Source organism: Haplochromis burtoni, unplaced genomic scaffold (assembly GCF_018398535.1).
Source record: "Haplochromis burtoni strain Fernald_Lab_line unplaced genomic scaffold, NCSU_Asbu1 Contig_177, whole genome shotgun sequence".
Lineage (NCBI taxonomy): Eukaryota > Metazoa > Chordata > Actinopteri > Cichliformes > Cichlidae > Haplochromis > Haplochromis burtoni.
The window spans coordinates 347436-364721 of record NW_024582538.1 but is presented as its reverse complement, the minus strand read 5'-3'; the positions used below and the strand labels follow the sequence as shown (position 1 = coordinate 364721).

General features: G+C 41.0%; 1 protein-coding gene and 1 long non-coding RNA gene across 2 annotated transcripts in view; one reads left to right on the top strand and one right to left on the bottom strand.

The window, feature by feature from the left end:
• Window positions 1–17286, bottom strand: part of LOC102311019 — a 49575-nt gene that overhangs the window by 16990 nt on the left and 15299 nt on the right. The gene's annotated exons all lie outside the window — the stretch shown is intronic.
• grm2a (glutamate receptor, metabotropic 2a) overlaps window positions 1–17286 on the top strand; it is a 34242-nt gene that overhangs the window by 3711 nt on the left and 13245 nt on the right. The window contains exon 2 of the mRNA XM_005941098.3: window positions 9377–10113. Within this exon, the coding sequence (XP_005941160.1) occupies window positions 9586–10113 (528 nt within the window). The 5' untranslated portion in view covers window positions 9377–9585. The remainder of the gene's footprint in view (window positions 1–9376; window positions 10114–17286) is intronic.

Below are 17286 nucleotides of genomic sequence, written 5' to 3'. Positions count from 1 at the left end.
CAATCAATCAATCAATCAATCAATCAATCAATCAATCAATCAATCAATCAATCAATCAATCAATCAATCAATCAATCAATCAATCAATCAATCACCTTTATTTATAAAGCACTTTAAAACAACCACAGCGGACACAAAGTGCTGTACATTGGAACCATAAAATAAAATTACATAAGATATAAATAAAAGCCAAATAAAAGAAAGAAAAAATAAAATAATTAATTAAATAACTAATTTCATGTCAACGGAAAACTAAGTCTCACTGAGGTTAAAAGCCAAAGAATAAAAGTAGGTTTTAAGACGTGATTTAAAAGTGGACAGTGAAGGGGCCTCTCTAACGTGCAAGGGCAAATTATTCCATAATTTTGGAGCCATGATAGAGAAGGCTCTGTCCCCACCTGGATCTCGGTACCTCCAGGAGCAGCTGGTCAGCTGACCTGAGAGACCGACAGGGTGTGTGGAGATGAAGAAACTCAGAGAGGGCAAGACTGTGAAAGCATTTAAAAATAAACACAAGAATTTTAAAATGAACTCTAAAAGACACAGGCAGCCAGTGCAGTGAGGCCAGGACAGGGGTTATATGCTCTCTTTTACGAGTTCCTGTTAGGAGTCGTGCAGCAGCATTTTGAATCAGCTGCAGACGTGAGAGCAATGACTGACTGACCCCCACATAAAGTGCGTTACAGTAGTCCAGGCGGGAAGAAATAAAAGCATGGATCACTGTTTCAAGGTGCTGCCTCGAAAGAAAAGATTTTACTCTTGCCAGTCGCCTTAAATGATAAAAACTGGACTTCACCACTGCTCTGATTTGGTTGTCCAATTTAAAATCACTGTCCAACTTAAAACCAAGATCAGTAACAACAGGTTTAAAATAAACTTCCAGGGGTCCCAAATCTACAGAGGAGGACTCACAGGGACCACTGGGTCCAAACACCAACAACTCTGTTTTCTTTTCATTAAAATTTAAAAAGTTCAGAGCCAACCAAGCTTTAATGTCATCTAGGCATGTCAGGAGAGGTTTTATGGAGATGCCATCCTTCTGCTTCAGTGGCAAATAAATTTGAAATGCGATCCCATGACTTCTAAGGATAGAACCCAGAGGCAGTAAATACAGTAAAAACAGTAGTGGCCCTAAAATTGAGACCTGTGGGATGCCGCATGACAGAGGAGCAGAAGATGATTCGGAACCGAGAAGGCTGACAGAGAAAGTTCGATCTGACAATAAGACTTCAACCAATTAAGTGCAGTGCCACCAATATCTAATAATAATGGATTGGATTTATACAGCGCTTTTCAAGGCACCCAAAGCGCTTTACAATACCATTATTCATTCACTCTCACATTCATACACCGGTGGAGGCAAGCTACAGTTGTAGCCACAGCTGCCCTGGGGCAGACTGACAGAAGCGAGGCTGCCATATCGCGCCATCGGCCCCTCTGGCCAACACCAGTAGGCAAGTAGGGTAAAGTGTCTTGCCCAGGGACACAACGACCAGGACAGAGAGCCCAGGGATCGAACCGGCGACCTTCCGGTTACAGATGTGATTCCCAAACCCCTGAGCCACAGTCGCCCACTGACTACTACATTACTTAATCGAGAAATTAGAATATTGTGGTCTACGGTGTCAAAAGCAGCAGTTAGGTCAAGCAGGACAAGGACAACATGGTTACCAGAATCAAATGCCAGAAGGATGTCATTAAAAATCCTTAATAATGCAGATCTGTGCTAAGAAGGGTTTTAAAACCTGACTGAGAAACCTCAGAGATGCCATTATCATCTAGAAAATCTTTCAGTTGACTAAAAACAATTTTCTCTAAAACCTTGGAAAGTAAAGGCAGCTTGGAAACAGGCCTACAGTTTGCTAAAACTGTGTGATCAAGGCCAGGTTTATTAAGATAAGATAAGATAAGATAAGATAAGATAACCTTTATTAGTCCCACACGTGGGAAATTTGTAGCTGCACTACTGCATGTTTGAAATTTGCAGGAACCACACCAGAAGACAGACTGCTGTTAATAATTGATGACCTGCACAATCACCTTTTCATGACAATAGATTCCCAGAAGTTGAGGATGTTGAACAGTTGATCTCTTAGTGACGAGCTGGTCAATGCAACTACTTGCAATCAGCTGCTGAATGCAAAAGAATTCAGTGTGATCACCCGGTAACTAGAAGTTTTTATGAGTTGCAAAAAAGTTGCCATCCTACTTTTACTCTAGTGCGCCTGAGTCCTTGGGCCTGTGTTGGTTGTTTCACATAAAGGATTTCATCATTCCTGTCACAGAGTGTACATAAAATATGGATTAAGCTTCGGAGTCTAAAGTCAAGGCAGAAGTACCTTAGATGTGCATGTAATGTCCAAAATGACTGATTGTATAAAAGTGTATGCGAAAACAGCTGTTCACTAGTTTGCCACTTGATTTATGACCTCTGAAAAAAGTCTCACACTAAGTTCATGGTTTCAATCACTAGTTTGATGCCTTTTTAATACTAAACTTTGTGTTCATTATGTAAAGTGTGGACAGCTAATAGAGCAGTTTTGTTCAGTATCCTTGATTTCAAATACACTCCTTCCTTTTCAAAAACCAAGATAGTGACCAAAATGCTCAAGTCAAGGCTTTTAAAAATGGGACTTGATGAACAAACCCCCAAATCATTGTACCAAAATGATTTAGGGGTTGATTTGTGACTGTTGCCTTTGCATTCTTCTTGCCAGCTTGAATTGGATGGTGCTTAGTTGACTAAAATAAGATGACATGTATGAAGCACCAATCACGAAGCTGTATTTGAATCAAAGTGTGATGAAAGTTGTTAATTTTCTGTTTTGTTACCAGGCTACTGACAATTTCATTGCATGATACTACACTGAGAAACAGGAAACTCTGAATGCTGAATAATTGAGTAATTATTTAGTCCTAATCATTTAAAAAAAAAAAAAACTTGGATTACCATTTCAGTTTAAGCTTGAAAGAGTTGCTAAATCAAGCTAAATAAAATGTTGAGGTTCACGTTCAGGATTTATTAGTAAAACAAGGAACCAAGAAGGAAACATAATAACCCTCTGAAATAAACCACTGCTTAATCTTGCAACCTAGCCTGAATACAATAACACTTTCATATAGTTGAAGAAAAAGCTAACTGAGAAAAATTGGAGCAGGTTTTTAAAAGCAATCCTGCTGTGGGATCTGGATTTGTAGTTACATAAGATCCCAAAATTGCTAAATGTGACTTCTCATTTTGTCATATTTCATGTAAAATAATGATTAAAACTTAAAATTCCCCCAGTAGCATCTGTCTCCAGTCCAGTTGCTGGAAAACAGACATCGATCTGTTGTGTTTGTAAAAAACGCAAATTTCTGAAACAACACCAAGCGCCGCACGTCTATCACCGTGCTCGGACCAGCCATAAACCTGGCAGTAATGATCTCTGAGAGACAAGGGAGTGGATGAATGTTTGATGATGGAAGCAGGACGAGGCTGCTGGGAGTCAAAGAACCATTCAACACATGCGAGGGATTCCCCCTTCGCAGGTAGAAAGAGGATGAAGAGGAGGCGATAAAGTCAAGTGCGAAAGACAAAGCAAGCTGCTGAAAACAAAACAGGAAGCATACACAGAGGTTTTCCATTTGCAGACTGAGAAAAACTGAAGGAATCAATCTGCAGGTAAAAGTGGAGGCCCACAGTATCCAAGCGGTTAGCTTTTTTCCCTTTTGTTTCTGTTGCCTGATTTATTTCAGCCCACCAGTACCATCCCTGTTTTGGAGTGGATATGCCTGCATTTTTCCAGCTTTTATACTGAAAATAATTCATCAAAAAATTGTTTGGTGAAGAATGATTGCCTTAGAAAAGCTTCTGGTTGCAAAAGCAACACATTGTACTGGGAAATAAGATACGACATTTAGTGTTACACTACAGGACACGTCAGTGATGCCTAAAGGCAACCTGGGCACTGTGTGGTGTCAGTGGTGCAATTTCAGAGGGAAATTTGAAATGACAGAATAATATTCATCCATTCATCTGGCAGCAAAATGATGCACTCGAGATTAACGCCCCTCCAGACATCCTGGAACACCGTGAAGCTAAAGAGTTAAGTAATGTCAGATTGGGTTTGGGCCATAAGAGTTTCCTTGACAATAAGCAATAGAATATTAAGAAGCTGATATAGAATTTCAGGTTCTTCCAGCCTGATCTTCCATCTATGATTGGCAATATGTGCATGTATATGTTTTGCACTCTTGAGCCTTCTTTCCCATTTACAGACCACCTCCAGCTCGGCCCGCCCCACCCCCAGCCCAGGACCACTCTCTTTGTCAGCAGGAAATGTGATTTTAGGGAAGCCTGACTTCCATTTCCTGTGCTTCCTCTTAGCAAGACTCCAAGTCATTCCACTGGGGATCTCCAACCTGCTCATCCAGACTCATGGCAGCATGTACAGAAAATGACCTCCAGTCTTCAACACTTTCTGTTGCCTGCGGGGGATATTACCATATTAATGCTGCACTCCTGGGGCAAATGAGTGTCATAAAAAAAAAATCACTCTGGATACCGTCTTCCTCAAACCTAGCCCCCCCTCTTTATTTCCCTCCGCTTTTTTTCCCTGCCTCTCACATCTGCTATCTTTTGTTGTATTTTCTGCAGCCCCCATTGGCTACCCCCCCCCCCCCCCACACACACACACACACACACCCCTAACCAATTCCTTCGCACAGTCTGGTTTGAAGTGTGTAAGAGGCTGGCAGGCTTTACACTTCAGAATTAAAAAGGCCATCTGGTGGAGACAGAAACGTAGATGGCTGGATAGGAGGGGAGAGGAAAAAATGAGAGGAACAGTTTGTGTTTGAAGTTAACATGTAGACAGAATCCTGGGTGGGGTATTACATCTAAAGTGTAAATATCGCTCTTAGCGTCTGTCATTTAAGTATACACACAGCAGTTTGGAATGGCACCACACTGATCTACAATACAACAAACTGCAAAGCTTAACTGTGAAAATCTTATTAATTTGAGGAAACTAAAAGTATATGAACAGATAACGAACTTCATATTTGCTGTATAATGTCAAACCTTTCCTTTGACTGTCAATTTCACATAGAATTTGCCTAATTTATTTCGCCCTAAAATAGCAGCATTTTGATGGGATCGGGAATCCCAACCTGTATTCCACATGGACATACTGGAATTTTTAAAAGATTGGTTTTCCAACAGGAGTCTGTCTGTCTGCTACCATGATAGGTTGCACACCGGAGTGTTCTGAACAGAGAATTGGAGTCCACTGGTAACACGCAAGCTCCCAGTGGGAATGCAGGCTCAGAAAAGAGACTGACAATGTGTCTGTCAGAAATCCTTTTGTCACCCTTCTCCCTTGAGACTGTGCGCTTAAGTGCTTTGCCAGAGCCATGGCAGACAATTTTTCCCCCCTGCAGAATCTCCAGTAAATACATTTAGTCAGCTTACATCTCAGACATTCGATGAAAACTTGTGCATCGGTGTTTTAATGTGGCAGAGAGCTACACTTAATCCGGAATACACTCTTCAAACATTAGAATGTTCTTATTGTACAGAGTCATATTCCTTCGCTTGTTGTGGTTGCCTTTGTACGTGCGGCAAGTAGCGCAGGCGATTGCACTGGAGTTTCACTTGTTGACAAGCTGCTGAGGGAGCAAATGGAAAGTCTGACACCTACACAATTATTTTGTGCGGAAGAAAAAGGACCTTTTAGGTTTCACTGATGGTTCCTGAAGTGTAACGCTACATGTCACATCTTGTTTCCCAGTAAAGTATGTCGCGCATACACCAGAAGCATCTCCTAGGCGATAATTCTTCATCAAACCATTTTTAAACAACTAAGAATCTGTCAAAGATAACATATTAAAACAACAGCGGTGTTAGCTGTGTCTTTCTGCTGTTTTATTTCAGTCGCGGTTGAGGGTGGGCTGCTGTTTAGAAGGCAAAACATGAAACGCTCTGGCAGGAATTTGATAAGTTTGGTCAGTGAACAGTGCAGGCTTCCCAGTTCTCCCATAAGACCAGGCACCACGCATGATCAGACTGGCCCACTTGTCCTGGTCTGTCTTCCACTTTCCCTTCACCCTCTCCATCTACTGGCAAGTTTCCATGGAAACAACAGAGAAAAAGACAGAAAAAAAGAGAGAGGGTAGACAGAGAAACAGAGAAAAACCCCAAAGAACGTGGTCTGCAGCCTGATCCCATTGAGAGCTTTATGTTGTTTTAATAGGTAAGTCAGTATTTTTAAATGGATTTGAAGACATATGCGCATTAATATCCCCCTGCTCTGTTTTCATAATCTCTCATCAATACAGATAATTACTGCTTGTCAGCCTACTTGACTTGGTGAGACAATGGATTTGAGGCAGATCATTCTAGCTCAATAATTTACTCCGATAAACTTGTCCCACACTCAACATGGTGCTTAATTAAGCCTCTGGGATTTGTGGGAACTGACACCAGGGAACAGGCGCATAAAACTCTACGTAGATTAACAACTAAAAGGCTGTGTATGCACAGAGAGCAGAAATATGCATGCACAATCTTTTCAGCAGATTTATAAAGCCACAAGTACGCCTGGCTCTGTTTTGCTGTCACTGTGGAGCTGGGCGCACATTTATAAGCCCCATTTGCTCTCCTGCAGTTCACCACACATCGAACACTGATACATGCACAGTCACTGGACATTAGTTGCGCTGGTAAGGTTTTCCATCGGCGCCAGAACAGATGTCATTATGCATAATTGTTATTGCTGTGGACCTTTATTGGATCCATCCATAGTGTGTCATTAATGAATTTATAGCTTTCAAAGAGAAACAGACAAAGTTCTACAGAGCTGAGGATAACATTTAGAGATAACTAATCGCTCAAATGTCAAGAAAAAGAAAAGAATTCGCTTAGTCAGTGACACTATGCTCGCCAGACACTTTATTTGGTACACCTGTTCAACTCCAATTTAATGCAAATATCTAATCAGCTAATCACATGGCAGCAACTCATTGTACTTAGGCATGTAGACATTGTCAAGATGCCCTGCTGAAGTTCAAACCGAGCATCAGAATGGGGAAGGAAGGTGATTTTAATGTGGTGTGGTTATTGATGCCAAATATGCTAGGAATGATCTGCTAGGATTTTCCCACACAATCATCTCTGCTTACAACCAAGGTACGCAGAAGACAGGAAGTAGATAGGCTACAGCAGCAGAAGAGCTGGGTGTCGCTCTTCTCAGCTATGAACAGGAAACTGAAGCTCACCAAAACTGGATAACAGAACAGTGGTTTGATAAATCTTGATTTCTGGTGCGACAATCAGACGGTAGGCTCAGATATTTGGTGTAAACAACATGCAAGCATAGCTCCATCGTGCCTTGCATCAACGGTTATTTCTTGGTACACTTCAGGCCCCATATTACCAAGTGAGCATCATTTAAACACCAGAGTGTTGTTGCTGATGATGTCTGAATCTGTATGAAGAATTTAGCCGGTTCAGAAGGCAAAACATGGTCCAATCTAGTACTAGAAAGATGTACCTAATAAAATGTCTGGTGAGTGTATACTTTGATAATTTCAAAAGTCACAAAGGAACCAGAACCAGCAACTATGCCACGCTCACATTGACTAATGCTCACGTTTGTAAAAACCACCATCAGGAGAACACTAAACAATCATATTATTATGTAAGAATAAGTTTCTGAACTTATACTCAATCTTATATTTAATGTCCATAATATCACATCATTTAGCCGTGTGACAGACTGGCAAACTGTCCAGGGTATACTCCGCCTCTTGCCTTACGGCAGGTGGGATAGGCTCCAGCCCCCTCGCGACCCTGAATTGGATAAGCAGAAGAGAATGGATGGATAGATGGATATCACATCATATCACACAAGACTGACTGCAGAAGACTCAGTGTGCTTTGTGATTGGGGAGTGACCTTTAGCACACCTTCCTCAGTAACGCTGTCCAATTATACCAGTTAACGAATGTTAAATTTATAGTTAAAAACAGGTTTTTAGAAGGCATATATGTATTAACAATGGAATTATACTTGGTTTTAATACACATAATAATGATTAGTTATGACTATATATAGTAATGTGCATGAAGCTGAGAACTGTTATTTTCCAATGACAACAGCATTAACATTTTATATACTGTGTTATATGTTTGTAATGATTACACAAATGAAACAAATACAGAGAATTCTTTTTATTTTTTATATTTAAAATTTAAACATAACACACTGTGTGCCCTAAAAACAAAAGGGTGTCTGACCCATCGTTAGAGAACAAGTGCTTTAAATAAACACAGTGTAACTGGCTGTGATTTAACACCCAAATGGCAGCTTTGGTGCACTTTTGCTGAACATCTGCACCCAGTGCACTGTTTGTCTTGTTCACATTGGCCTTACAAAAATGTCTTTTCATTTTCTAAGAATTTCCCACATTAATTTTGCGTTTCATCAAACCCATGAAAATAAATCATGTTCCAAAACAGTGAGTGAAGACTGAAGTATATTCATGTATCTCTAGATAAAATCCCACTAATTCAATTTGTTGGCAACAAAATCAATTTGCTTGCTCAAAACAGAGTCCTCAAATCCATCTCGTTTTATTTTTGCGCGTATTTTTCTTTTGTTGTGCATAAATATTGTCTTTGTAAGACTCTGTGAGCATTTAATGTGATTTGACAAAATGTTCCTTCGGGACACGATTTGTTATCTCTCTCGACTTTCGGTGTACAGGAGCATGTGCACATGTGATTATAAAAGAGTTGTACAATCATCTGCCTTGGAAGAAAAGCAATGTGAGGTCACAAAGATAGAGGGGATGAAATGGAGGGAGAATAGAAAAGCAGAATCAAAAGTGTAGCGTACACGCTCACTAAATGAGGCCCTTGACAATGAGAGATTAACTGTATGCTGCCCGAAAACATGCGAAAGCCATTACGGGGATGTTTTTGTTATTCTCAGTGAACTCTCATCTAATGATGAACCCTGTCCTTAAGCTGCTTTATAAGCTGGCTATTTCAAAGCTAGACATGTCATATAACTCTGGATAAGAGAAACATTGGTCTTCATGAAAACTGTAAAACAAACTGGAAAAAAAATTGTCTAAGGTAGCGAACTCACTCCAGCTGTGTGGCAGCGCGTGTGGTGACAGTTAACAAATGGAGAGTTTTTGTTTTCACTGTCTTGCCTGTCACAGCTATCATCAATAAGAATCAAAGGACACAAATATTTACTAATGTGTAGATGTCAAATATTTCCAAGGGCTGAGTCTGTCCCTGGCAGACGCACAGTCTGTGAGACAAAGGGATCATTGTACTTCAGCTCAAAAGCTGTGACTGAATTTCTCTGTTTGATCTGCAGGCTGTAATCTACAAACACTCTGAAGAAGAGGACGCAGAGGATGGCAATGATGCTGTAAATGGCCTCCGTCAGAATAAAAACAGTGGAGCTTTGAGATCTGGCGGGGCTGCTGCTGCACCTTCTTTTCTTCAGTGCTGCCGTATTCAAAAGCCGACCGGACGCTGACCAGAAATCGCAGGCGGGACGGTGACTTTGTTTTGCCCAGGGATATGTCATTGGGGAAAGCCCCTGTGTTGGGGGTGCGCCCTCAACCCCGACCCCTCTGGCTGTCCAACCTCAGCCTGCTGTGCTTATGTGTGTCTCTCTTTGCCCAGGCTCCCCAGGGTTTGCCTGTGGTGGGTTACAACACTGACACCAAGAAAGAGATCACACTGGAGGGAGATTTGATGATCGGTGGCCTGTTCCCTGTGCACCAGAAGGGCGAGGGTGCAGAGGACTGTGGAAAGATCAATGCACAGAGAGGGATCCAGAGACTGGAAGCCATGCTCCTGGCATTAGACGAAATCAACAAGGATGAACACATCCTTCATGGGCTCAGACTGGGAGCTCACATACTGGACACATGCTCTAAGGACACCTATGCTCTGGAGCAATCCCTAGAGTTTGTCAGGGCCTCCCTCACCAAAGTGGATGACAGTGAGTACACGTGCCCTGATGGCTCCTACGCCATCCATGATGATGTCCCTCTGGCTATCTCTGGGGTCATAGGAGGGTCCTACAGCGATGTCTCCATTCAGGTAAGGACTAGTGAAAACAGAAATGTTTATTTTTTTTTCATTTATTTTAAAAAGGCTTTATGCCAATAAATAAACTGATCAAAATTCTGCATTAAATTTGTCAAAGAGATCATTTTCAAAAGATGAACTTCACTTTTAGCTGTTACTGTAGGCACGAGAGAGAGAGTGCCAGAGAGGGGAGGGATTACAAACCCAAGAGTGATTGTGATGGATTGTCATATAACTGTCCATTTAGACTTAAGTACCACGTGCAATTACCCCTTGCGAGATGTTAACACAGGGACTTAATGAGTATCAGTTCCGCAAGAAGGATCTGTTTACCTGTACGCCCATGTGCTTGGCTGATCTAATTTGGAAGCTCTCTTTCTCTTTCCCAGTAATTCACACTTCAGCAGTGGTCCTGTCAGAGGCAGACATGCTACAGATGTTGCACTCAGGACGGGCTGACAGGATGACTAGTGATGGCATGATTACTCTCAGCAGCAGTGCTCCTTTCGGCTCACTCAAGCTGATGCGATGAAAGCTCTGCTAATTGGGCCTCCCAATCTTCTGCTGTAATATGGCTGCCACATAAATGCAATTTCAAGTCATTGTGAAAAGAGATACTGTGCGTCCTGCAGAACTGAGATTTGTAAACATCCACAAATATACATGCCTTAAAGCATTAATCCAAACTCATCATCCCGGCTCAGCCAGCCAGACGACCCAGTACGCCGTCTCATCTGAAGAGCACGGTTCACCTCACTTGAGATATGCAGCTTCATGTTCCAGATATCTGCTTCTTGGAAGAAAAGAAACACACTTCTGCTCATCCAAAAACAATGATTGGAATCAGGTCGCAGATAAACAAGAGACTCTGCAGGAACCCCTGTCAGTGGCAGTGTGCTGTTTGCAGCCTTTCCCCACTGCGTATGGCAGGACAATAGGCTGGGGGAAGCGTCTATACACACTTTGTCTACAATATAGACATGCCCACAATGCTAAGCCAAAAATAATTAATTCCCTGTGAACAGCTGCTTCACTAGCTATAGCGGGCACATGAAAAATCTGTCTCTATTCTGCAAAAAATTGATACGATAACTCCAAAAGTTTTTAAATGAGTAAATGATGGTTAGTAAGTTTGGGAAGGTGCTATGTAAATGCAAACATCTTCATTTACTGTAGTCTTGACAAAAAATTAATACCAAATATGTAAAGAAATGATACACTTTGCAGGTGGAGAGCTCCTGGAGAGCTATAGGGAAAAGGCTTAAGGGAAGTCGTGCCTATAGCACCTATAGAGGGATTCCTGTTCAAAAGGAAAGTTTGAAAATAAAGGAGTTGATAAACGAGCTGTAATTTTAGCAAAACTCTGCATCTGGGGCTCCTCAGAGAGTGCCCTTGTCTTGTGGTAATTTATGGGTATGCTATTACAAGCCTGAGGTCTCAGGTCTGCCCTAGCTTCTCGCTGAATATTTCTCATAGTAGAAGTACACCATAGGATACAGATGTCTTTTTTTTCAATACCACAAATAACTTGTAATGAAGTTCAGTCATGAGGTGTGCTCGCCGTCTCTTTCTCACGCCTGGTTGGTGAGTGTGTGATTATGCAAATAAATCTGCCCTCCTCTTACACACTTGCTAGCATTTTAAAATGAACTTTAACCACATAGTTATATTTAATCTTCCTAATGTTCTAAAGATTTACTGCTATTTTCTGGGACAGTGTTCATCCACAAACATATGCATTTGGGCCATGAGAAATATGTGATATTTTTGTGCTGCTGCTGGAAATCATCTCCACATAATGTGTCCGTTCTTTGTAACTGCCTCATTTGTATATAATCTATAGCCTGTCAGACCTTTCGGTGAACCAGCCTGAGTGAGTGAAACTTTATAATGTCTGCCCATCTGTGCGAATGGCACAGAGTTAATACACATGTGTGTATTTCAGCCCAAAGGCAAGGCAGTTACAGGACAAGCAGCATTTATTAGTTTAAAGGCGCTTTTCGGTCCGGCGACGTGGCGGAACATGTCGAACTGACAGGTGGTGAGAACGCTGAGTGCTGTCTAAATCTGTCACAATGAAGAAGCGTGTTGTGCTGTGCTGCTGGTGTTGTGGTGTGACAATCGCAGATATGGGGGCGGATCTGGCTGCCAGCCTAGCCATGCTGCAGCTACACGGGCCCAGATTGAGTTAAGTGTGGAGGCGAAGTTTGATGACGCTCTTGCAGGGTAGGTCCTGTCTTCCCCATCTGTGGTTGCAGCCGGGCTTTCTGGTAGATTGGCAGAGGTGTGCATGCACACAGAGGACGGAAAAAAACGGGGGGATGGAATGAAAGCTCATGTTTCTCAGAAACGCGGAGACGCCGACGTGCAAATCTGATCACAGAGTGAAAGAGATGGAGTGAGTCACATGGCGTCATGTGGCGTCAAAGCACTTCACAACCCCAAGTCTGTATCTTAAACAGTCTGGGGGAAGTCTGTGATGCCATCTGGATGCTTTGACTAAATGTACATGTAGAAATCGTTGGGTGATTCAAATTTTTAGCCTCGACCATTTTCCCTGTGGAGTATCCAAACAGTGGGTCATCAGTGCAAGGTGAGTAATGACCTTGTGATGACATGCTCGCTTACATTCAGCATCTTTATTCATGTGTGAAGCACCAACAAGTTACACGTTTACCCTCTGGACATATCATTCTATACTTGAAGCAAAGACACTGAAGCGCTTTGCCAGTCCACATCCGGTGTCACGTTATATTAATTTTTGTTGGGATACCTTTTATATAACCGGGGACATTAGCTTTATTACTCTGCAGTGTCCTAAATGGGTGGGTTAAAGAAAGGGTGCATTAAATTCTACAATTGCAGTCCAGGAACATCTAGCCTCGGGGTCGGATTCTGATTAATACACGGACGGGACTCCACTTTTTGTTACCCCGACAGCAGTCTTCGGTGCTGAATATGACTCACCGGTATGAGAGCATCCCCAGGCAAAACATAATCACCGGGGCGCATTAGAAGAACAACACCTCTGGAATGTCAAATACTCAAGTGCTCACAAAAGAACAATGCTCAGGCATAAAACACGGATAGATTTAAAAAGAAAAAAATCAAAAAACTCTGGAACCAATCTGCAAACAATGGAAAATAACACACTGTGATGTTTCAGAGCAGCATACAAAAATCGCTGTCTGGAGGCAGAAACGTGGCTTGTTCCAGGGTATTTGGATAAAAGCGCTTTCTGAATAACGGCAACTTTGTGGATAATTGGAATTTCTTCTGGATTCACAAGGAAGCATGCTGGAATTAAAAAAAATGTTGATCTTGATTTGAGCAGTCTGGTTGACATTTGAAGACTAAACTGTGTGAGCAAAATAATAGGATACATTTATATATATGAGCTTTCAGCCAGCTCGAGAATTTCATTTTTATCACCCGCAAAGAAGACTATTTTTAGCATTGTCTTCATCTGCAGGTAGACTGTGCCAATCTCCAGAGCATACATGAGTCATATGAAGGATTTAAACATGGATACACACATGACAGAACGCAAGCCCCGGAGAATAATAATGATGAAACGTATCGGTAAAGCTATGCTGTGCAAAATACATTATTCATGGGTAAAAGTGAAGAATGCGCCCTGAAATTGTAAATAATTCACGTATGATTGGATTATTCAGCCACCTGACCAAATCCACTATTTGTGCGGTTGAAATAAATATCATGTTCACCGCACACATACACACACACAAACACACAAACATCTATATCTATCTTATATGATAGATATGAATGATAACTTGACTTAAAGTCAGCTGAACCCCAGTTTTGTTGTTCTGTGTCTGAGGCTTTTTAACACCAGTGTCCGGCTGGATTGTACTGACCATGTCTGGCAGATATGATTTAAATCTAAAAAGATGAAATTGAAATAATGACCAAAAAAATGAAAATGAATAAAAGCAGTACATGTCCAAGCTGAGTGACTGACATTAAAATGAATGGAAGTGCAGCCGTAGCCTCTCATTTAGTGTAATCTGAATGGCCGCATGGCTCTGGGGGCTTTGAAAGACTATTGCAGCATAAAGGAGACTCGTATTATCCAGCAGCATTAGAGGGCAGGACCTGATCAAAAACAACCTTGCTCCAAGTATGTGACAGCTCATATTTCTATTCTGTTAAAGCTGTTGCCAAGCAACTAAATGATAAGAAATAAACTGATAACGATCCACTGCTAATGATAACACCGTGCGTGTGCTGTGCGTGCATGCATGTCCACTCCCCGTGTGCGTGTTTGCCTGAGTGTTCCACAGTGCTGCAGTGGGCCGTGTGTGTGTGTGATACTGAGTGAAGCTAAGGACTGCTGCTTTGGGAATACAGTGTTATTGCTGTAGAAGCACACAGAAACAGTCTTCTGGGAAGAGCAGATGGGCTTTTCATGTAAAAAAAGAGAAAAAAAAAATCATGACATCTCTACAAAGGAGGCCTGATATTTTCTGGACGAGGACACTGTTTCAGTTTCTTATTTCTGTGTTCTTGTATATCTCTCGCTTTTAAAATTTTTCTTTTGAGCACATCTCACCCACTCACTAGTATATTAAATTCTTTCAGTTCATTACTGCCGTATATACATTGGTGGATGCTTATAATGAACATGGCCAAAATATTATATCAAGGTCAACGGATGTACAAAAATCAGAATGCTATTAACACTTTCTTATAAACATTTTTTTAAAACTATGAGCTCTGTATGGCAATTAGCTCACTAATATCATTAATATAGTTATATATATATATAGTTATAGTCCCACCAACCTGCTGTTGAAACCTTTTGTTTATGTGGGTCAACCAATCAGAGAAAACGTGATTCGGTGTAGAGGGAGATGATATAAAATTGGAGAATTAATAATAATAAAAAATCAGTGCAACATATGTTCCATATCTCCAAAAGATCAAAGCATATTTTTACATTTGAAATTTGCACATATATATTTTTACTTTTCTGTCATGCAATCTGAAATCTTTTCATTGTTCTCCTGCCAACTAGCAGTATATGACAGCTGAGAGATCGGCCCAAGTGCTGCTACCAGATCAGGCATGCCCTCACTGCTTGGTAGGAAACCACTTTCACAGTAATCTGCTCAGAACCAGACCCTGAGCTGTAAATCCACACTAGGCCAGTTCTTAATTGTATTAATTAAATAAGGTGCTGTCTGAGGCAGCATGATCCCTTATAGCTGAATATAAGAGACTGGAAGCCACACACTACAGCTAAAACCAAAGGCAGTTATGTATAGTTTAGTATTTTGATCCATTCAAGTAAATTAATTTAATGAGTGTTCAGTTTCGCCTTTGTGCTTTATAGAGCGCTTTGAGTACTCCGGGAGAGTAGAAAAGCGCTATATAAGAATCAGTCCATTTACCATTTACCTTTGCATGAATTTTTAAGATTTCATCTTTGTACACCACCTGCTGTCTTTTTTGTCAAAACAAAAACAATAGACAAAATGCCAATCGTTGCCTGCAAAAAGTAAGTAGTAGTAGCAGTGTTAGTGGTGATCCGACACCAAACCGTAAGTTATGTAATTAAGGTTTCAGCTTTTATTTCGATAAGTGCTATATCAATAAATTTTACTCATAAGACATGCAATATTGACCACTAAATTAACCAAATTTACTAAAGATTAAGATTCCCTCTTTAATTTCCAGTACAAAAGTATTAATATTGACATTAAATTAATGTACAACACCAGATATGAAGAAGCACATGCAGGTCTGTCTATATATAGCCATTTATAGAGCCGTTCTCAGGACCTTCTTAAAACCTGCAGGTGCAGGCAGAAAGAAACCCTCCGAGTGCAAATTGTTAAACAGAAAAGACTGCAGGATGAAAACTTTTCTCCTGTAGACACTGACTTAATGTGTTTCACATCGTTCCCTCTTTTGCCACAGATTTTCCAGTGACAGGATTCATTCCTCAATTTCTTGCCCTCTGCTGTCATATTTTGTATTCCTTCGAACCTGTCGGGAGTTCATTCTCGACTGAGAATCCTTGTGCCGCAGAAGCCAGCTGGCAAAAACCTCCCAGGTTAAAGGAACGTAATGATGTTAAAAAAATAATCAAGATGACAAGAGTAATAAATGGATAAGCAGAAAAAAGAAAAATGGTGATTGTTGAAGTTGTGCGCACACTATCCTATTTTACCAGTGGCCTCGACCCTAGATCGTCATTTTTTAATACATGCCATATAAACATCTATATAATGATTTCCATTAAGCCTGTTGTATCAGTGTCATGCCTGCTGCTGTGTGATACAAGATTCCATAAGCTACGTGTAAGTGGATTACAGCTCCATTTAACACCCCACAGAGAACTATCACTGTGAGCATTGAAGAATTTCTGCAGCACAGATAAATGTTTTTATTTTTCTAACTGTGCACAGAAAATCATGGCAACAAAACTATGCCGTGAAATGTACTGATACTACAGGTGGAATATTAGGTAGACAGATATTTATATAAATGTCATCATTATATCATACTATCATACTGTATTGTAGTGACGACAGAAATCAGGCAAAGATTAGGAAAGTTTGTTACAACCGATAGTGACAACCTCCTTATAAGCAGCGTGCTAAGTTATAAAAATAATTACCGAGTAATAGAGTTCAGATCAAAGGGGCCAAAATGCAGACACAAAGGAGGCAAGCTGTAACAACCACCTGCATCAAGCTGCAGGTGGTGTAAACCTAAGGGAACCAGAGAACAAAAGGCAGCTGGTGAACTCACGTATGAACATTAACACAACGAAATACACTCACCGGTCATTTTGTTAGGTACACCTGTTCAACTCCTCATTAACACAAATATCTAACCAGCCAATCACATGGAAGCAACTCATTACATTTAGGCATATAGACATGATCGAGCTGATGTGCTGAAGTTGAAATTGAGCATCGGAATGGGGAAGAAAAGTGATTTAAGTGACTTTCAGTGGTACCAGACAGGCTGGTTTACCTGTACAACCATCTCGAGGGTTTACAGAGGATGGTCTGGAAAAGAGAAAATATCCAATGAGCAGTAGCTCTCTGGCTGAAAATGCCTCATTGATGTCAGAAGTCTGAGGAGAATGGGCAGTATACTTGGAGCTGACGTGACTCGATCATTCATTACTACCAAGGTGTGCAGAAG